Source organism: Trichoplusia ni, chromosome 2 (genome assembly GCF_003590095.1).
Source record: "Trichoplusia ni isolate ovarian cell line Hi5 chromosome 2, tn1, whole genome shotgun sequence".
Lineage (NCBI taxonomy): Eukaryota > Metazoa > Arthropoda > Insecta > Lepidoptera > Noctuidae > Trichoplusia > Trichoplusia ni.
In genome coordinates, this window is record NC_039479.1 from 12,265,032 (window position 1) to 12,288,336 (window position 23,305).

The 23,305-nt window shown below is 34.9% G+C and overlaps 1 protein-coding gene across 1 annotated transcript in view; it reads left to right on the forward strand.

Moving 5' to 3' along the window:
* Positions 1–23,305, forward strand: part of LOC113507426 (synaptotagmin-5-like) — a 66,614-nt gene that overhangs the window by 19,483 nt on the left and 23,826 nt on the right. Inside the window, exon 3 of the mRNA XM_026890284.1 lies at positions 19,531–19,677. Coding sequence (XP_026746085.1) covers positions 19,531–19,677 — 147 coding nt within the window. The remainder of the gene's footprint in view (positions 1–19,530; positions 19,678–23,305) is intronic.

Below are 23,305 nucleotides of genomic sequence, written 5' to 3' on the forward strand. Positions count from 1 at the left end.
CGCTTTGGGAATACAATATAATTCACAGATTTAGTCGAGTATTGCATGCAACGTTTTGTGCCAATGTAATTTCAAATGTTCCAAACTGTGATAGCTACACTGACTATTCGAAATTACATAGTAAACTATTCACATATTTAGATAATTATGGTGTCATTTTATTTCATTTGAATATGTAAAAAATATGTCGTTTTAATAATCGATGCAAAAATCTTTACCTGTTATGTAAATTACCTTAAAATACAGATTTAACAGTTTTTATTTAAGAACTCTTTAAAAGCAAACAGTATCTTCATTTTTAAAATACGTACAAAGGCAATCCCGAAACTCATTGCATTCGAACAAAATGCTACAATAAAATGTAATTATTTATCAGTCGGTCCTCATCTCACAATTAAATTGTAGGAAATAGCCTTTGACGTGCTGCGGCCCGCCACACCGATCAATTAATCCGGTGGACAGGGTTGAATTATTGTGAATGTTCAATCATTACTTTATGCTTTTATTATTCAGTACCTTCCCTTTGAGGTATCTGAGCTGATTGGAGGATAATTTGGTTTAAATTAATGACAGAGTTCCGATAACGTGGATATAGTTTGGAGGCAGAAAATTCTTAAAGGACTTCATGAGGTAATGTCATAAAATGTTCCCTTTTTGTCGGGTAGTTTCATAAATATTGGAGTCACATGCACAAATATTTACTTTCTGTCCACAACCCCAAAGGTGAACTGAACACAAGTAACCTAAAAGGTAATTAATCAAGGTAGATGAGTTTCTCGACCTCATTCCAATTTAAAACACGAACAAACTACTCAACTAAATAAGGAACTTTCAAGCCTGTGTGAGTGAAAGACATTTGAGTGGTAAGGAGTATTTACTGTCAAACCGTCGTAGAATGTAGTGTGGTTTCAAGTCGTTATGTCAAGGCTTGATTGTGAATGTAGAAACACAAAAAAGTTTGGAGAAATTCTATTATTGAGTTCTGGCCATCTTTTCTTGAATACTCGTAGCCACCGAAATCTGCCAGCTACCAAATTAAACCACCCTTGTCAATGGATACTAATTTATTACCGACCAAGGTCACAACATGAAGGTCCAAGCAAACACTCACATACATACACATCACACTGCTCTAGTGATTTGATTTCTTACCTATACGTCCATCATTGAAAAGACGACAAATAAGGTTGGATCATGATATTGCATCTTCCGACAAATTAACATTAAAAAAATACAACATGGATCGTAAACAAACGAAATTTTCTTTTTTTTATTTGACCAACGACTTTGAAGGCTCCTTAAACGTCGCTATCGTGAATGTCCTTCAGTCATACTTACGTAGTTAAGCTCAGTACCTGGGAACTTCGTCAACAAAGGCACGATGTCTCGTTTTTCTGTTTGTTTTCTCGCGAGTAATGTAGTACGCAGTGTAGTATGCATCCTGATTTTCATTTTCGTGTTTACAGCAATTTCGTAGTTGCGTTGCGTCCGCCATATTGCAATTATTGGACGTGCGATGCTTGTACGCGACAATATTGTCCAATGTACAGTGTGTTTTAGTTTCCTTTGTTATTTCCTAAGTTATATTTTTAGTTTGTTATCACATTAAGGTGAGCCATAAAAGACTGTCAGCAGTAACACAGCCTAATCCGAAAAAATAATTTATTATCGTTGTGTGAAAGTTGTGGAATAGTATATTATTAACTAAAATAGTCGTAGTATTATTTACTCCTTGAAGAAAAATTAGTATTATCATGCAAAGAAACCTTGTTTCAAAAATGAGTGTTCGGTCCCGAAACGCTATTTTACATAAGATTATGTTTCATTATTGAGTATATTACTATCGGAGAAAGATACTGCAGTTCCTTAGTAATATTTGTTCCATTTTCACCCTGGACACGGAACCCCGCAATATATTCTCGATGTATCCACAAAGTATTCGCAACGTCAACGTTATAATTAGTACGGAGCTTCTAAATAAAGAGCTCTGTTCATGTAACATGCAAGTTTCAATAACAATACCTAAACCACACTATAGTTAAAGATTTGTCCATCGTCTAAGTAATAATATTTTAAGTCAATCCAAAGACAAAACAGTCCATAAATAACCGAAGTTTTCCCTGCACAAACATATCAAAGTGTTTCGCCGAAAATCTATAACTGACACACGAGCGGTGTTTGTATGCTAAACCTCAGTTATTTTTAACTCGAAAGTTATTCCACGGTGAACTTGTTTCGAAAAAGGGCCTGCCAATCTATCAGAAGCAGGCGCGTTTTTCAGGAGCTTTCACGCTTCCTGAACGAAACGCAATTAAAATACGATGTTGTTTTCCCTGTTTTTTTGAAATGAGAAATTCGGGGTGAATATTGGAGGTGTGTTAGCTGTATTTGTTGAATAACATCTTATGAGTAACATGTTTAGGTTGGTATCCGATACCAATATGAATTTTTAGAAAAAAAAGGAAGAATGATTAAAGACTAAGGACGTTAACAGTCCTAATGAACTATACATTTTGCATAGGTCTGGCAGACGACCAGTCCAAATGATAAATTCATTTAAACACATATCTGATCCTCATGAATACCAAGAATGGCTAATTCTAATGTACGATGACCAGAAGCAAACGTTCTCTTTGTCAAACTTTTGCCAAATATTTCCAGCTCCTCCCTGTATAATTGAATACATTACACGCGAGTATGAATAAGATAGTTTGCTTTTACAAAGCACTATTGAAAGTTTCCATACGTCCTGTATTTAGTAAATACGCCGCGTGAACATCTACTCCAACATAGGTTAGGTCGCATAAACATGTTAGGCAACGGCTCCAGAGCGCCGAGTAATTTCCAAAGTTTGAATAAACGCCACTCGGTTCAAAGTCAAACATCCAAAGCATACACCGTTCAGTATGGAAGTGAATGTGTGTGTAACGCTGTTATAGCTATTAAAACAGGCGCTGGTTTTAAGTAGAAGCTTAATTTTGAGTAATTGCCAGTCCTTCGGGACTACCTAGCAGAGAAAATTTTTTTTTTTTTAAATAACGGTTTATACACGTGTATTACGGCTATCCCGAACCGTTATTAAGTAGCTAATTATGAATCTGCCTCCCGGAAGTCATTATAATAATAAAGAAAAATATGTCTTAAAATCAACGTATTAATTTAGCGATTGTCTAAGATTTAGTCTTGGTCACGATAGTCGCCCATCGGCGTTTACATCACCGCAAGTCTTAATTAATCTATGAAACTACTCTAAGAGACACTTATTTAAAAAACACTAACAAATGCCACAAGTCTGTTGCTATTTTTACTACTTTCAATCTGCGTACTTTTTTAGGTAGTTATAATTACAAATCATTATTCAGTTCAAACGGTGATAATTCAGCAGCGACTTATTGTTCAACTTATCTGTCAAACTCACAATTCCTTCAAAAGCTGTATTCCCTATATATTTTAGACATCTATTCTGAAGCTAGATCGCATTTACGTCACCTACAGGGTGAGATGAGACTTGTGATTGCCACTTAGCCCGCGGGGCTGGCATGCAGCTATGCTGGATACATTAGTACGACTCATTCCGTTCAAGGTTCCGAATTAAGTAGCCGTGTAACAATGTATAGGTTTGTTATTATTTTGTAGAGTTATAGAGATGACCATGTTTAACATATTACTGAAATGTGTATTATTGGTATTATGAGGCTAAAGAGTTAAAAAAAAAAATATCTGGAAAAAAATAACATGACTGACAACAGACATGACTTGAATTTATTTTTTATATTGGTATTAATTTATATTATTACTAGCTGACCCAGCAAACGTTGTTTTGCCGATTTTTTTTCTACTTGTAGTGACGTAGTCTACGTGTATTTTTAATGCCACATCATAAAAAAAAAACAAACAATTTCGTCCAAAAAATAAAATATTTTTTTTTAGTGTGAGCTACCCTTATCACTGAGGGGTATGAAAAATAGATGTTGTTCTATTCTCAGTCCTACCCAACATGTATACAAAATTTCATAAAAATCGCTCGAGCCGTTTCGGAGGAGTACGGTAACTAACATCGTGACACGGGAATTTTATATATTAGATGTAATTACCATACTGTAACCTATATAGACAGAAAAAGTCAGGTCAGTCTCTCAGTGATCAGGCTGTATCTCATGAACCTTAAAACTAGATAATTTATTAAATTATTTAACGTATTTCTGTTGCCGCAATAACAGCCAAATCAAAATCGAAATTAAAAGATGGTTATGTGACGGTGTACGGCAATTGGTATGGTTAAAAATTTGACGTATGTCAATTTCTTGCTTCCATTCGCATTTTTCAGATACAGATATTATTCTTCTAAAATTTTAAGCTTTATTGCAGGGCAAACTATATTAATGCATTCCTTTTCAAACGACCATTCGCATAAACACTTTCAAAAGTTCAGTCAACTATCTTCTCAAAAATTTAAAACATTTTGTATCCAAGTTGTTTCAGACATGCACAAACGATCGTATCGGCCAGTTCAACGTACAGACTTAGCTGGTATTTGACGCTTAATATCGGTGTTACAGCACAAAGTCGTGTAATTAACTATTCCTTTAGAATCGGCGATTAAACAGACCCTTCGCTACATTTGAGTTCATTCGCCGGGAACAATAGTACGAAAAATAATGGTACATGCAAAAGGTCAATTACTAGAATTTGATAATTACCTTAATATTTTTTGAAGAGATGCTCAATGGGTGTTGAAAAACAATGGGTACAAATATTGTCTTTTTATTAAGCAAAGTGTGTCAAACCGTTTCCTTTTTCAAACATATATTATTCCTGTTTGAAAGATTCCATATTGTTTTTTGTTTATTTCTCGTTATGAGTTGTGTAAGTACGTATAATACCACTAAAACACTTGAGTGACCAAGAAAGAAATTCGAAAAAAAAAATCTACCTTTTTCAATTTCTGGCTCGCAACCTACCAAATTAATGGCAAGAAATAAATCGCAGAGTACAATCTTATGATTACAAATAAAAAACAAAAGCAATCTTACTACTAGTTCTCTGCAATACAATTTATTCGAAGTCCAGTATTGCCGATATTTCCTTCTCACATTCATTCTTCTCATATTTGTACTCGATGCCCATGTGAATAACCGTATGCCGTACAAATATTGGTTTTCTGCCGTGAATTGATATTGCCAATAACGAAATGAATTGTATGAGTGTAAACCTGACACCCTACCACGAACTCTTAAAGTGAAACTGCGACAAGTGTGGGAACGAGACAGCGCACTACAACTCGAATAGTGGCGTCTCGCTTCCACTTATACAAAGGTCTTACTATGAGAGGGAGTGGTGCAGGGGGCACTGCAATCAATCTCTACCAATTGTTTTAGTTTCAAGTTGACTTTCTGATGTTATTGGCGGTGAACAAACATTTGTAAATAATTTAAGTTAGCCCTTAGTTTGTTAGTAAGGGCCAATTATATTTCGTTTTCAAACCCAGTTGAATATTTGATGTTATTGAACACTTGATTAGTTATTGGCAAGTATTGCTGTAACTGTGTATGGGTACGGGTATGAAGTTACTATTATTGATTAACCTTATTTTAATCTATGCATATGTCCAAAGTGTTCAAATGAGGCCGTACTGCACTCATCAAGGTTTATTAATTATGTGTGAATGTTTGACTGTGCGTATTTTTTTACAAATCGTATTTATTGTTTGTGTCATTTTGAAAATTCTAACATTACTACAGGTGTCCTGTATGAAACCTTAAACAACACATCATCGATAAAATTTAAATAGTCCCAAAAAAACCCTGACCCCTATAAACAGGGGTGTCTCAGTACACCACCATCTGTCTATCCGTCTGTCACCAGATTTTGGCAACAGCTAGTAAAATAAAACAAAACAATAGTACAGACTACGACGAAAGTCTTACAGAAATAGACATTATACCTTGGTCAGATGTTTGCTAATCAACTATGCTCTTTACGGCACTATTATTAAGCATTCTCTTTTGGAACACGAATTGAATGTGTTTCGTTTGGTACAATGCTAAGCCGGTAATGTGTTGAAAGATGAATCCTCTCTGCAAATAGCTTTTACCAGATAGTAAGGACTATTTTTATGACATGGATGAGAGTATTTTGTATAATCCTGTGCCTTAGCTCATGTGGATACCGCTGCCGGCTACCGCACCACCCCTTATGTAGCGTCTTTAGGTTCCACAATTTCCCAAATATTTTTTCTGTAAAGTAGTAAGATCGATTTAGCTGTAAAGGCGTTTCAGGTAGACAGGGAAAGTTGCTTTCACCTTTAAAGAAAAAGAAAAATTTACTTAAATATTAGCGACATTTTAAATTTATTTTCTGAACTATCCTCATTCAAATTATCACGCTGAATAGCATAACACGTGTATGTATTTTCATAGGTATAATAGTTGGTAAGCTCTCAGTACTTGAAAGGGAGATCAACCGTACCATGGACTTATAACCAATACTGTTGCCGTTATATGAGCGAGAAGCTGCTACATACAGACTAGTATATTGTCTCGTTTCCACTTCTACAACTTTCTCGCTTCTAGAGTCCATAGTAGATAGGCGTAATGAAGAACTTATAATGAAATAATTAATTTTCAATTTCTCGGAACTAAATATTGATAACGAGAAAAATTAATTGGTATTTACTTTTTCTAGTAACAACATTTATACGTGCCCTTCGCAAGAAACTTCATAATAATTGGATGCGATGGAAAAGCAATATGATTTGCTTTATAGCTATCAGAGTGTTCATAATTGCAAGGCCAGTTAACTTGTTAGTAGTTTATTTACTGTATTTTTGAATTTGATTGAAGGAATAGTTCCTAAAGGCTTGTGTATTTCAATGCACACGGCAGCTTTAATAAAGTAATGTATTTCATGTTTTAAAATGCACTTTAGTACAAAAACATAAGTGGCTCTCCAAAACAAGCTCATATACAAATAGAAATAAGCTTTGGTTTTGAAAGCGAAGTACAAAAACAAAAACAATTGAAACGAATCTAAACTCTTTGGTGTCATGCAGCGGAGCTTCTATGGCCATCTTCTAGCTTCAGAATCAGATCAGCTCTAAGTCATGTCATTGGCGGTGTTGGCGGTAAAACGAACTCATTAAAATAGTTTATGGCCACATTTAAGAGCTCAAACTATAAAATTAGAAAACAGAAATAGATAAACTCAAATAGGCGCTTTAGTATAAACAGTAAATACAATAAACCGTTTTAGTAAAATATTAAGGAAACCCGGGAACCACTTCTTTTCTCCCGCTTAGTAAGTTTGCCACAAGATCAATCATAATCATTTACAATTTATCAATCTTTCGCGATTGATAAATGATGAATTATCCGTTCATCAAGTTGCTAGGTAATTGGGTTAGGGTTCCGTAACCATATTTTAAAAATGGGACCGAATTAATGCCTTAATAAAGCTCAAATGTCGTTTGTCATATGGTTCTATCTCATGAACCGAAATAGCCTAATAGTTAAAATTTTCACTATGTGTTTCTGTTGCCACTATAATAAAAAATAATATTGATTTAAATAGATGACCAATTTTCCTTGCTATTTTGTTTTGTACAGAACCCTACGGGTCGCGGGCTCGAATTTGACCATTATTTTCTTGCATTCATATGCAAGTAAAATAAAATCTTTTAGAGGGTGTTGAAACTTTCGTGAGATATTTGATTAGTTAGGCAAACGAACTGCGTGTCGAAAATTCGTGTAAAAAAGTCGGATAGTAACTAATATCAAGAATAAATATCTAAGTTCTTAAGTTCTCTTATTCCCTACACGACTCAGGATTCTAAACATTTTCATGGCCAAAAAATTAAAAATGAAAAGTGATAAAAATAATCTATGAAACGACATCGATGATCCATTAAATAATTCAGTATGCCTTCCGGATAATTCTGCGGTTGAAAACATCAGCGATTGTACGAAATATTTACCGGTGTATTGATTTCATGAAACCAATGAATCTATAATGAGCGAGTATGAAATATAAACCAACTAAATTGAATACTATTTATTAGACACTACTGTAACAAAATAAGTGTCCAAAACTACGTAAGTAAGGTTGACTGTCCTAATGCATTGCAAAACTAACTGCAGATAAACTTCAAATATGTATTTAAACACATATATATTCGCTAGCTGTTTCAAATCGGAAATAATCCCACCGAACACACAAAATAAGGATGTCAATTCTACATGTTAATCTTGGTTATAAACTATCTGTGTATCAAGTTTCATTTAAATCTATGCAGTGGTTTGTGCGTGAATCAATACATACAAACACACTTTTATAATATTAGTAGGATTTATATTTATTTTATTGCCGAAATACGAGTTCCTAACTCTGTTATTGAATCTTCGTGGCTCGCGGCATAATAGAGAACCCCATTTCTTAAACAAATATTAGTTTTACGGCCTGTTTAACTTAACTGAAACTCCTTTACGGTTTTTATCCCTCAAAGCTTGAGCCCGAATGACGTTCCTTGAATTCTATTTGTTGTTTTGATTATATTCCACGATAGCATCGCTTTATAATTTATTTTGGGTTGCTTAAATGATGTGCCGTATAATTTTGATTTACTTTACGGAAAGGGTGATGTGTTTTGATATTTCGCTTATTTTCTACGTTGTAAGTTCTATGTCCACCGATTCTTGTTAAAACTAGTTTCGCCCAACGTTGTTTTTACTTCTTAAGTCCGTTCTTATATAACAAAATCAACAAAATACTCAAAATTTATCCTATGACCACACTCAAATGCAAAAAAGTTGTTTTTGACTGGCTCCTTGACTTGGACTACGAGGAGACAGAAAACCTCATTAATACTGAACCTAGTGCGGACTCCAGCTCTCATAAAGGTTTTTTATATAATAGGCTGTACATTTATTACCTACTGTAACCTAACCTAAACCTTTTTGAGAGGAATAAATGATATTTGTATTGTATTGTACGTTAAATGGATCATAAACAATGAAACTGGAATTAAATTTAACATTTGCATGTCTTCAAAAGTCTATGATATTGGGTCTCTAATTTATACGATGAAATATTTAGACTGTAACGTGATTTTTGCTCATAAATGACAGAAGTTCTAATAACAAATATCCTCCACAAGTAATGAAGATCTAAAGCAGAGCTGCTCAATCATAGATACAATGAATAAGAACGTATTACAAAAATGAATCACCTTAATATAGTTATAACCCAAACAGTTAATAGACTAATCATTCCAAATTTAAAATGCGTCGCCATTATTAATTTACGACCCCAATTCCAATTCTAAAACGTTCGAATTCCAAAACTTTAACCGTTACGAATCGATGATATCGATTGACCCTCAAACGGTACAGAGAGGGAATCGGTAAGCAATTAAAGTAGGTTGTTAAAAAAGGTTTTATAGCTGGTATATGTAGTATCGTACACAAGTCCTACTTCGACTTAGAATTCGTCGTGTGTACAATGCTTACCTGTTGCTAGTGCCTCGAGAAAGTGACGCGGCTGAAATGCGCCGTCGCTCGGGGTTACCCGGTTATTAATTTGCCCGAAATACGGGTGATTAAGTTTATTTTGGAAGATTGATGTTGAAGGACTAAGTAATACTTTTTGCCAATGAAACAGCGACAGGAGCTGGTAAACGATGTCCTAGCTAAAGAACTAATTTTGTATAATTTTTTTTATGTACCTTTATTAAATGTGAGTTCCTATATTTAAATTCGATTCATTAGATCAATCGCGAAATGGCATTTGTTTGAACATTAGTAGTTACTTAGGTAATCTAACGATACTAATTATTTCCATTATCCTTTATATTATAATATCACATTTCTACTTGTGTTTACCGTAAAAACAATGTTAGCAATGCTTTTTTCCGTAACCACACCATTCATTTCAACCCAAAACACCTATTTCATGAACGCCAAATAACATTCAAACCAATTGAATGCCCGACGATTAAAGAAAGTAGTGACGATTACGAGATCGTACAATACGTAACCTCTAAGTTCATTCCTACTGAATAATTCCGTTCATTAACGTCCACCTAATGACTGACAATTAGACTAAATCCTGCACATCCGCACTGACCCGAGAGCCCCAATTACACGGATGGGCACATTTGAAACTATTACGCGATGTCAGTGTAGTGTTGCGGGGGAAGGATGGCAACACCGGCCCGGGCGGAGGCAGTGTGCGCGAGCCGTCAGCCGCGCCGACCGCTCCCAGACACCCCTAGTAATAAGTGACAACAGACTATACAACACCTCTAATTAGTTATACGTGTTTAAAAAAAAGTCCGCGGCCAAAAATTCCGTGTTGCGTTTCGATTACCGCGCAGTGCTCAATTTGATTTTAAATTAAGAAGTAATTTTGAATTTTGTTCTCGGTTTTTGAATTAAGTGCGTCGCGTCTTGTTGTTTTTTTTTAATTACTTTAAAATGTTTAAAATTTAATCGAAGAATGTTCATCTCTTTTTTTTAATGAGATCTGTTTATACAACGGTGTCATTTTAAACTTTAGATGTATTTTGTAAATCTTCGTGTTACGGCCGAGTCTGCGCATATTTGCATATTAATGCGAATTTACATATTTACTTTAAAGTGTCAGTGCATTATGCTTTTAAGCCGTGTTTTCCATTATTAAACAACTAAAACTACTTCTGAACTATAAGCAAGTTTACCCTAAAGAACGAAAATGCGCATTTGAGACGACAGCTTTTCAAAAACGACGACCGTGTGATTTTTACTGAGAATTTGGCTGTTAAAAACAATGGGCTTAAAAATAAACCTTCCAACCTCAAATTCATTAATACTTAAAACGTAATCACGGCGTCATCAGCTCAAATATTCAAATAAAGCTGCAATCTCCGCGATAAGATCTCTCGGGGGAGTGTTGAGGCGCAACAGTTAGTCCATAATCTCTCCCCGTCTTTTATCACGGCCGCATTACCGATGTATGAAACCACTTTCACGTCTAACGTCTCCCTAGATCCTTTTTCAAATTGAAAACCCCGAGCGTTTTATAATACCAATTTTAGTTCGCTGTACCCTCTAAAATATGTAACGTACTGTATGTGAAGCTAAACACAAGCATTCCCCAAAAGTAATTAAAATGCTGTCAGAACATAATTGGATTTATTATGCTTCCCTGTAATCACCTCACCATTGCTTGTACTGAGAGGATTCCCTTTAATTACTTTTCATATTCGATAAGAAAATGTGATTCTTGTTAACTGTGTAATTGTATTCTATTTGTGGCGCCCAACTTGGGGCCGACGTAGATTGATGTCCTTGCCTGAAACCTTTACTAAATAAGTAAATAAAAGCAATTACACGAGACATTGGGCTATAACGTTCACGAAATGTCAATGTGAAATCAATATTGTTCAAGAGAATTGTATCGAAGCGCGGCCGTCACTCGATCTCGCGTACTCTCATCTTATATTAGTATTTTATTACGTAGATAAAATCAAATGATCCATCTTAGGATCCTAATTTGGTGGAAAAGTAGAAGCGATCAATCAAAACTCGTGATTGTTTCTAAAACTTCCAATGCGCGTTGTTATGTTCGTTGCTTATGAATTGTTTGATAATAACGGAGAAATACTCAGCTCGAGTATAGCCTGATTAGCGATGAGAGTAAACAAACACCCACATCTAATACCGTAGAATTACTACGACACGTAGTAGCTCTTACTACGGATATGCAACAAGAAATTACAGAAAATCAACTTTGAACAGTCCACTTTATACTAATAAACAGGACCCTCGAGACTATTAAAACTGTTTGATACATAAAAGATTTTTGATATGTGAAATTCTGTTCGAAGCTCATTTGATGTTATGTTTTTTAATAGTTTAGACGGGGCTTGGGTGAGCGTAAGCGATTCTAAAAAACATTAAAAGTTTGAATTCAATATCCAATAATGCTTGATAATTTCGGTCCCCCTTTACAACGAAATAAGAAACGAAAACAATTGATGGAGAATACAATTTAAAAAAATCGAAAGCGTTACCCGATAACTCATATTATCGCCTTTAGTCACTGCCAGCGTTCAATTTAAGCTTTATCAATCACTGTTTGACTTCTGATGTTTCTGTTGTGTGGTCACGATACTATGAGCGGCGCCCACGCAAGTCAAACGATGTCTGCGACCCCGTCATGGTAGGCGGCAAGCCGTCTGGATCAAATAAATTAAAAAGTGCCACACGAGATAAATCTCACACATTTTTATATGTGAGGATTAGAATTCAATATATGTAGACAGTTTTTAATCATTAATCATTTTAATAAATCATAAATTTTGTATTCAAGTTAAAATTGATGTAAAAAAAAACAAGAAACAAATACCATGAAATCGATTTATTTCTAATACATTTCAATATCTTGATACTTTAAAAAAAACATTGGGTAAAGAAATACTCTCGTGAGTGAGCGAAATTTTTCCTTAACAAACACCTCATATATTAAAATTAAATTCTTAAAAGCAAATTAACAGCTGTAATATCTTTCCTATATTAACATGGCTGGTTGGCACTGGACTTGGCGGCTCTATCCATCATACCTTTTAATTAAAGTAATAAGCTTTTTATAGTTTCCTTCGTTGTGTTTAACCGCCATAATTTGTCAAAGACGCCTTCAAACTTTTATAAGTGACATTATTCTTTTTCATATTTTACTTTCCGCTTCACAAACGTTTTATATTTCTTTAAGAATTTTAGCCAAGTTTCGTTTCTTCTTTGCCCAAGTAATGGAATTAGTTTGGTGGCCCTTAAAACCAGATAATGTTTTTATAGAAAAATCTTTTGTGATTTTATAAATTTGATGTAGTAGGGACAGATTAGAACACAACAGTTTTTTTTTATTCTATGTCAAAAAAACCTTTACAAACTCAGTTCACAAATGTTATTACAATAATTATACTATCACGATTAACGGCAATCAGTTTCTTAATTTCATAATTGTTATACTTGATTTTTTTAAATACTTGAACTGAGCACTGTGTCGCAACGACAGTCGAATAACATCAGCTTAATTCTCCTCTTGTTCCATAGCTAGTGATAAAACAATAACCGAAAAACCTACAACGAATAAGTGACCATTAAAAAGTAGTCTTCAAAAAACACAAACGGCCTATATAGTAGTGTATAGTGATGGTAAAAGTGTAATCGATAGTCGATATGAGTGGATTAGGCCCGCCCGGCGTGTGGGCCGCGCAGAAACGGCTGGAGTCGTGGGCCCGAGCGGCAAGGGAAAGAACTTCGAGCGCCAGTAGCGGACAAAGTCACAACTCTACTGACAGTTTTGGCGATGACAAGTCACATGGCAGTCTTAATGTAAGTTATGCGATGTGTTTCACTCCTTTTAGTTTCGTTTTATGACGACGAGAAAAGTTACTTAAGATGCTCTGTGGAGTAGTGTTGGGACATAGATTTTGATTAATTATCGATAAAATGGTTTAGTGAGGAGTCTTGTTTCTGGTTTTGTTTTTGTGCTTATCTAACTTCGTTTCAACATTGGGCTCTGGTAAACTGTGCATTTTTATAAGTATCGACACAATACGATTAGATGCCTCTGTACTCAAAAAATAAATAAATAGAGCAATATGTTTTTAAAAGAACAAATATGTTATGCGTGTCGATTTTTTTAACGATTCAACAAACAATCAATGTTTAACGAAGAAAAAAAAGTAATGCCGCAACTAATTGGTTTCAAATTTCATTACAGAAAAAACACTTTATGTAAGAAGCCATCAAATGAAACCCCAGTGTTTTTACAACAACGGGACTTGAGTCCATTGAAAGTTTCTCAAAGCTTTAATTTAAAATGAAATGGGACTCTAACCGAGCTCTGGAGAGCTTTAGAAATACATTCACGGTTCGTTCTCGTTATACAAAGATCGACTGACAAACTACACTAGATCCTGGAATGGTAAACGATAAACGTTGGGATATTTTCAGGACGAACTTTAAAAAACATTCGTAAAGCTATAACGTCAAAGACAACCAATTTGATTAAAAAAAACGTTACTCCGGCAATAAGAAATTTAATCGTTGTGTCGCGTGATTAAACAAAAATTCAAGTCATATGCACAAAGAGACCGGGACTCAGAATAAGCATTCGTAATCCCGGAGATCGAACCCGCAACATGTCGCGTACAGTGGGTTTTGATTGGTGACTATAACCATTCTGCGCGGCTAAAATATAATAACATCTTCATCCATACCTATATATTACTCAGTATTGCCCAACACTAAAATAATTTCTCGTTAACGAATTTTAATTTGTACGAGTACGAGCTACAGACTTGCAAATATATTTTCACACTAGTCACACCACCATAGTAACCTTTCAAACTTTTCTTTCACATTCCGCTCTAAATATTACATGTACAGTACCGAAATATTCCACTAACGGATAGATTGAAATGGGTTTTAAAAGTATTAACAAAAATCCAGTTCCCGAGAATGAATGTAAAATTCTCGATACCCATAATCCGTGCATGCAAAAAAGGTTTTCATCAAAATGGCGTAACTTACGATATAAAATAAAAGAGTGCTTACCGATACCGTCTTTGAGAAATCTTATTGATGTTGTAGAAGTGAAATAGCGCACTACACTTTGTAAGGTGGCGTCTCTCTTCCACAACTCTAATAATATTAGGGGCCCATTTAGACGATGTGAGAAATATCGTGCAATGTGTAATACATTGCTGGCGAGCATAAATCATGTTAGATACCCGAGCTGCGTGGCTGAACAATGTATTGCAACTCGCGTTGTGTTTCTCGAATCGTCTAAACGGGCCCTTACTTTGAGTGGTGGTAGAAGACTCGTAGGAGCCAGACACTCGACGGAGAAACATCGAAAAATCTGTTGTTAGAGGGGTACTTGAGAGCCTTTCCTCGTCCTACAGTATCGTTACAGTGTTTTGGCTAGCAACGCCGCGGGCGAGCTACTAGTTAAAACAACAAGCCGCCGCGGCTTATTATTTTTACAATCCAAAAGATCGGAATAACGAGGTGCTCTCGTTGAGTGAAACAAAAGACAATATTTCTTGTTGTTTGTCGTAAAACTTTTTGTTTTTGAAGAAATATAGATAGTTAAATATGTTTTACGATTTTTAAAACGCTTTTATGGCGAAAATAGGTTGACTTGTCTCTGTATGTTGCGTCAGTTAAATCATCCATTCCTTTTCCCAACTATGTTGGGGTCGGCTTCCAGACTAACCGGATTCAGACCTCCTCAACCCATTTACCTAGGCAACAGGATACCCCTGGGTTAGACTGGTTGTCAGACGGCTTCTGACTCGGTACCTGTAACGACTGTCAAAGATGTATGAAAAACATCCGGGACCCACAATTTAACTTGCCTTCCGAAACATTTTTTTTTTTGGTTTTTATCAATACCAAAACATTAAGCTGAGGAAAAACCGCACCATTCAGCTTTCAAGTACGTAAGTTCAAACTTTTGACTTACGCTATTAGATCAAATACCAATCTCGTATCCAATGTATTTGCAGAATCATGTAACATTTACCAGAATTAAAAAGAACGACGACGTTCTCCACACAAAGCTCGGACATTTTCCCTATCGAATTTATTTCATGCATATTCTTTACAATTGCTTTCCGTACGTAGATTTTTATTGACATTTTTACATTCAAATAAAAAGCAGTACTTAGTAAAAAATTTGCGTCAAAGGGTTTTTACTTAAAAACTGCGTGATAGTTATTCAGAAACTTTTGAATAGCATAGTTTACAATTTATATTAATGTAATAAAGTTGAAGAGTTATTTCGATGTAAGGTTAAAATCACGGGAGCTGCTTCGGAAGAGATTGATTAAAATATGTTTTCGATTTACAGAATGTTTTAGATAAGTGCAAACCAGGCGACATATCGCCTCGTCCAACGTGTCGGACAAGTGATGTTATTGCAGCTGTAGAAGCGTGTCAGTTCACTATACTACGCGAGTCGCAGAGCGGCCTGTCTAGTCAAAATATCCTATTTTTTCTTTGAACATAATAAATTTTCCATGTGTGATAGTTGTGTAATTGAATTCACGAAAATAGTGATAAATAACTTCATAGACATTTAGGAATTTGTCTACAGGATCCCCTTCGAATGGACTGTTTACAAAGAACGCAAATAAAACCGCGAAACTCCACCAGCAAAACATAAAATTAAGCTTTGTCAATATATTTTCCCCGGTAACCCACTCAACGTACGCTGTAACAGTCACTGCTTCTATTACATAAATAAAAAATAGTCTTCTGTCTCTGAGCCCTTCGAAGTAAGGTAAAGGGCTGATTTGACAGGCAATTTGAAGCACATACATAATTTATGCGGAATCAAAATCCCATGGAAGTGCTTTTGTTTATCGTAGCAAAGGGAATCGCTTTCTGTCCTTTATTATTTACAATGTATTTGCTTCGGTTCGTAACAGTCTGCTTCCATAACATGTAAACGAATTAAACTTTTTTCTTGATTCTTGATGGGGATTCGAGGTGAAAATCTGATAGCCTGATTCGCGGTAGCCTGCGAAAGCGCTCCCAGTTAGCTTTCGACTATAGGGAACGGGGCAACAGCCGGTAAAAGTCCGGCACACCCTTATGCCATCCCCAGGGCGAAGTAAAGTGTAATGTCTATATTTGTTTTATTGCCGATTCTTCTCCCCAGGAATGTCATATTTCGAAAGTATCTGATCATAATAATGTTCCACAACGCCATCTTGTCTCAAACTAAGCAAATCTTGTATTAGTACTAGACAACTGATAAAAATACGAATGTATTTCTAAATACAAACACATTATAGATAACTTACACCCTATCACAAACAAATGATCGTGCTTAAAACTCAAACAGTATTACGGTATAGCAGTCAGTGAATCGAACCACTAGACCAACAGGCTCGTCTAAAATACAGGAGTACCTAAAATAAACGTTTTTCCTTTGATTTTGATTTATGGGATAATGTATTACCCGGAACTTAGTTTGTAGTAGTAATGTAGGTCATATCAAACACGGAGAAATTCAGAATCCCCAGCCTTTCATCGATTCCTGGTATATACCTGGATTCATCATACAAATATTTTGTATATAAAATGAACCCTTCCATCCTGTTGCACATATGTATTATTTTTAGATTTTTCTAAGAAAATATAAATGTATTTTAAAACAGTTTTAAATAGATTTAATTCTATATAAAATTTGCTTTTAGATGTTATAACAAAAATCACGTTCTAAGAATTGATATAAAAATAAAATAGCAAAAAGAAAACATTTAATAGTATAGTCTTTACAAAAAAACTTAGCTCGCAATTAAATTTAAAAAGACCCTGCCCAACCTAAATTTACGAAAAAAGTACCAAAACGTAAAGTAACACTCTTAAGTCAATATTCAGAGGGTCTTTAGATTTACGTATGATATTAAATTTGAACACACACTAATAAAAGTAAATACGTGAACCTCACACGTGAAAATGTAGACTCAACATTCTAATGCGATTTTCTCTTAGTTTTAATTAAAATGTTGATATACTGAGGTATAGAGTCAACAGCGTATGTTTGAGGAACATTTAATATCTCAGAAATTTAATTTATAGTTTTGCAGAAAAGCGTTTTTGGATCTTCGTTCAATGTGTCTTAATTATGAATAGGGAGTTTGGCTTTGAACAGGTTTTGCTATTTATTATTCTTATAGTTTGAAACTGTCTTATTTGATCTTATAATTATCTTTAGTTAATGTGGGATCAGGTTAATACAATATTCCGTACTAAGACTAGTTTTCCCAAAATTAAGATTTGACTATTTTTTTAACATCATCGGCCTAGCCTTTTCCCAACTATGTTGGGGTTGGCTACCAGTCCAACCGGTTTCAGCTGAGTACCAGTGCTTTACAAAGAGCGACTGCCTATCTGACCTCCTCAACCCAGTTACCTGGGCAACGCGATACCCCTTGGTTAGACTGGTTGTCAGACTTTTTCAAGCTTCTGACTACCTGTAACGACTGTCAAAGATGTAGGAATAACAGCCGGGACCCACAATTTAACGTGCCTTCCGAAACACGGAGGAACTCGTTATGGTCACCCATCTACAGACCAACCGCGTCAAGCATAGCTTAACCTGTGATCGTTTCACTTATGCGGTTATAGCTTAGCCACGAGCTCCTCCAATCCTATTTTTACTATTTTTTTAACAAAATATTAGAAATTGATGAAAAGGATTGAAGAATATTTAAAGACAAAAAATGTCGATTTCGTATCATCAGCCGTAGATATCGATGAAAAATAACAAATCTTTTAAACTTGCTTAGTTTAGTATATATTATGTAGGTAGGGTAGTCATCCTCTCTCTCGCTACCTCCTTCTTACCTACTCATGATGACTTGTCAGACTCCTCTTCAACTAATTGAGTTATACCCTCACAAATGATTTGGCAAACTCTCACACGATCGGTAAGCGAAAATGTATGAAGTTTACTTAACAACGATTCATTTTGAGAATGTTATCAAAAATCACGTTATTCGCAGATTTCAGAACGTTTTTTGTCATGGGTTTTGACATTCCAGGACTGCATTTGGAAATATTAAAATTTTGTTAGGATATGCATGTTAGTGCAGAAAAGTTTCAGCAGATTTTTTTCGTGGTATTTAACCTGTTTAGATGATAACTGTTCGATATTAAAACACATACAGAAGATCATAACAGTAAGTTTCAATGAACAGTACAAAAAAACGAAGCGAGGAAAAAGCTTTTAAAAAAAAATATAAAAACAAACCAGTTCTCGCTCTATAGAAAAGGACATTCATATGAACGGTTTCTTGTGCAATATTAAACCTGAAAATGGTCGTTTAATAAAGTTGTAAAGTGCTATATTGCGTATAAAAATACCGGTACGAACCAGTCTTTTCTGAAGGTCGGATATTTCAAAGACTTTACACTGCGTTGCGTCTTAAATATTATGATGCTTAAGCTCCTTATATTTTTCTTTTCAAGAAAATAAAATTTTCTCCTCTACGATACACCGGTTTTCTAAGAAATGTATAGGGATATGTTTTTACACTTCAATAAATATGAAATTTACTAAACATTTTCAAATGTCTATTAAATGCTGTGTTGCCTATGAAAGAAGTTATTAACTCATTATTTTCAAGCCATAACTTCTCATTAAGATATTATACGAGGCCATAACAAAATAATATTTCAATCGTCTTTTTTTATTAAGATGCAAACTTATATCTCTTACTTTGCATAACTTTATTAAACTAAACTAATATACTGAACATGACTGTGTATAATATATTATTTACGAAGCATAAAAATACATCTTCATCCCTGTCAAAGGTATCCTTCTTGTATTGTCTCACGAGACTATAAAAAAGTAGAATTTCGACAATATGGGCCCCTTTTGCAGTCCTTATATCAAAAGTTTTGCGAAAGTTTTTTTTTTCTTTAAAATGTATTATTCCTCCAGGATCTATAGGATATTATTTGTCGATAGGAGATGCTGATACCGAAGGAGCAATGTCGAGTGCAGCCACTAGCTACCGAGGGCCGGGCAGCCAGCTCGCTGCCACACGCGAGGCTGGCCAGAACCCCTTCCATATCATCCCAGAGCAGCCTTGATAGCGGAACCTCCAGAGCTACCGTGAGTAACACTTGAAACTTTATAACTATGCACGCCAAAATTCCCGTCGCCATCGTATTGAAAAAGAAACCTAGTTAAGCTGAGTGTTAGAGTTGAAATTCGTTTGATTGCTAAACAATCAATTGATTGCTTGTCGTGGATAGCAGGATATGTAGACGAAAATCGAGATAGTAAGAGGTGCTTTTACATAAGCATCTGTCTTAAGAACTGGCTGAGGGGTTTTTAGCGAAATACTAAATACTCATTCGCCCAGTTTTTACGTTTTCGCTACATTACACTTAGGGGTCCTTCAGCCACATCTTAAAGTAATGTTCCTATGGTGTGGAAGAGAGATGCCGTCATGTGCTGCGTATTGCGCTATCACGCTTCCACAATCATAATAATACTCGTATTACTTTAAGACGTAGTGCTAGACCCACAGATTAAGGTTTCTAGTTGAGTTTTACAAAAAAAAACACAATTATTTTTAAGACACATGTTACATACTGACTTCCAAGCAATCAAATATTTACTGTTTATCGGTCACCTAACTCTTCATATAAGTGAACACACATTAATAAAAATTATGGTAGAATGACTGCTTTTTAGCTTTTAGTTTATTTGGCACCCTAATTAAAAGCCTATGCATATTAATGAGTATGAAAGCCTGCAATCTGTTGAAAGCTAAATTTAATTATGTGGTTTGCCTTAAATCATATTGTTTGCAGCGCGGCGGTTGACAATCAATACACCAATGCATACACGAATAAATTATCACAGATTATTTAGATTAGGCAGAGTTGATACATTTTAGGCTACAATATGGTTAGAGGCTGATTTGGTAACGCAAAAGGGTGAAAAAAATGTTTTTGTTGTTCCGTAAAAATGCAGTGAGAAACCCAGATTTTTGTAAGAAAGTTGTCAGCCATCAATTTAACGACCAAACCCTTAATTTCGATATTAATCATTATTCTTTGTTGCTATAGTGGAAACAGGAAAAGTTTAACAAACAATCAAGTGGTTTCAAGATACAGCCTGGTGTCAGATGTACAGACATTAAAAAACTCGTCCAAACATATTTGTTATTTTTGTTTCTCAAAGAGAGCAAAGTTCTAGTCTAGTTTGGAAACTAGCATCCTTACAAAATTACATTTAGAGGAAAATTTACAACGATAAAAGTCAACCGATTGCTTTCACGTAAGAAGCCATATAGCAAACATTTGCTCCGCTTTTCAGGAAAGATCGGAACGTATTGAATTAGCAAACTTTTCTTTTAGTGGGTTACTTAACTTTTTATTTATATTTTACTTGGAAAACAATATGAGGAAGCCATTGCTATACGGCTTTTGGAATCCTTCAGGTTTAGAAATAAGAATGAAACCGAGTATTATACCTATTTATGTCCATGATTAAATGGCATTTTACAGGATGCCTGAAAGTGTAAAAGAACCTTATCATAAGGCTCAGCTCTCTGTTCGCCATTTGTTATTAGGCTTCATCTCATAAACCGTGGTAGCAAAACTCATGATATTTCTTCAGATGATTGGTGACTATATATTTTTCAAAGTGGATTGCCTTAGCCCTTTTGTACTCAACGATTGTCTTCTACACTTTTCAATTCTCCGCAGCTTTTTAGGAAGGAACAAAATACTTTTTTGTTAAAAATGAACTGTCCATATTTAATAATATACCTAGATAATGTTTGACATTTGGGCGAGCGACGACATCCGATAAAATTAATAATGCACTGCAGTGTCCTATGTTAATACAGGTATGCCACAGCATAAATATTCCAGTAAGCCAGCCATGGTACATTTAGAATTAATGAGAGCTTGGGGCGCTGCGAAAACTATGGCTAACAATGTTTTGTTTTAGCCGCTCTGTGTAATATAGGTGCTCGTAATACCGTATGACGTCAGATAGTTTTTAATATCTAATGATGCTAGGGATTTATAAGCTCTCTTTTTAAATAAATAAACAGTGTGCGGTGTACCTGCTCTTTTTTCTTTAAAATGAGAAAAAAGGTTATATATCATGCTTGATTAAGCCCCATATTTGTATATGATTTCTATAATCACGATAGTAGCTTTGTGGTTTCGTACCCAAAGGGTAAAATTATTCTATTACTATCGCTCTTCTGTTAGTCCGTCTGCCCGTCTATAAATATGGCGTATCGCATGAACCGTTATATAGAGAAATGTACTATTATTGTCGCTATTACATCAATTAAAATGAATGTCAATTTGCACAGAATCCCCAGTGTCGTGAATCTCTTAGTTTAGATCGCTAGATTTTTGCTAAGACACTTCTCTACAGAGTTTAATTATTGATAATTATTTGCGGCCCTAATGAGAAAATCGATTTTACTCTCTTTAAAAACTACAATACCTTAAGATAATAACATCCCAATTTAAAACAAACCCCTGTTTTAATTAATTTCCCCCTTCCCATTAACTTGAAGTTGCCCAGAAAGTTGAATGTTAAAAAGGTATTATCTTTTCGCTTGAAGGTATGACACTCTACCTTAATCCAGGTACGTTCAAGGATTTTTATATTAAATTATTTTGGAGTTTAATTTCAACTCGTTAGGCAAAACAGGAGGGCTTTCAAGTGACGCTGTTTAATATAAAATTGTTTAATAATATACGTGTATTTTATTAAATTCATTACGATGTTTTTATTTTTTCAAATTTGTGTACACGAAATAGTACAAAAAACATATTAGGTTGAACAAGGGTACTGCTTATTTCAGAAATCTTGTCCACTTTTGCCACACCTAGAGGGCTTGTACAGATCTGAAGGGACATCCAATATTTGAAATCCCAGTTGCCAATGTTTTCCTGCATCTGCAGGATAGTGCTGAAGAAAGTACTTTAAAAAGTCACCATGCTTCTTTTTCTGCATTGGGATCGAACCTGCATCTTGCGCATGTAAATCCATTCATAGATCTGAAAGGCCTCCACGACTTTTAAATAAGACGTGTATGAAATTAGTTGTATACCTTTGCCCTAACCAATGTGTCGTGCCTTATTCAGTTACCTTCATAGCTGTAAGTTCATTGTCACCATTTAATATTTTTTGGGTTAGTGTAATGCTACTAAACAAAAGAAAGCTTACAAGACGATTGATTAATGCTTCGCGTGACCAAAAACTTGTTATTAAGTGTGGGGTTCCCATTCAGAACAATGTCCCTTGTTAGCTTTTCTTACAATATGATGTATTTTTAGCATAGAGCTGTTGATAATTGATTGCCTTTATAAGTTGCTCAATCCAGAAAATTTAACTGAATGATTGGCAACACTTTTTAAACTGCCATATAATTTTCCCTGATAGAGTTACTCCTCTAATTCGCCTTTACATACCCCGTTGTCAATGGCCTTTTTTCAAAAATGTCAATTTTTCGTTGATGCTTTACGATTTCCTGTCAGATTCTAGGTGTCTTCCTTATATTTTCCATTACCGAGTGTAAGTGATATTTTAGAATAATCAAGGATGTTTTTTATGGTGCAAAAGGCAAAACAGATTGAAACCTGTAGCCAACCAGTAAATGTACTTAATTTAACTAATCATCAAATCGCTTGTTTACTTCGTCGATTAGAACTAACGCTATTATTCAAATTTCATGTCTAGCTTCAGTGATCAATCAATC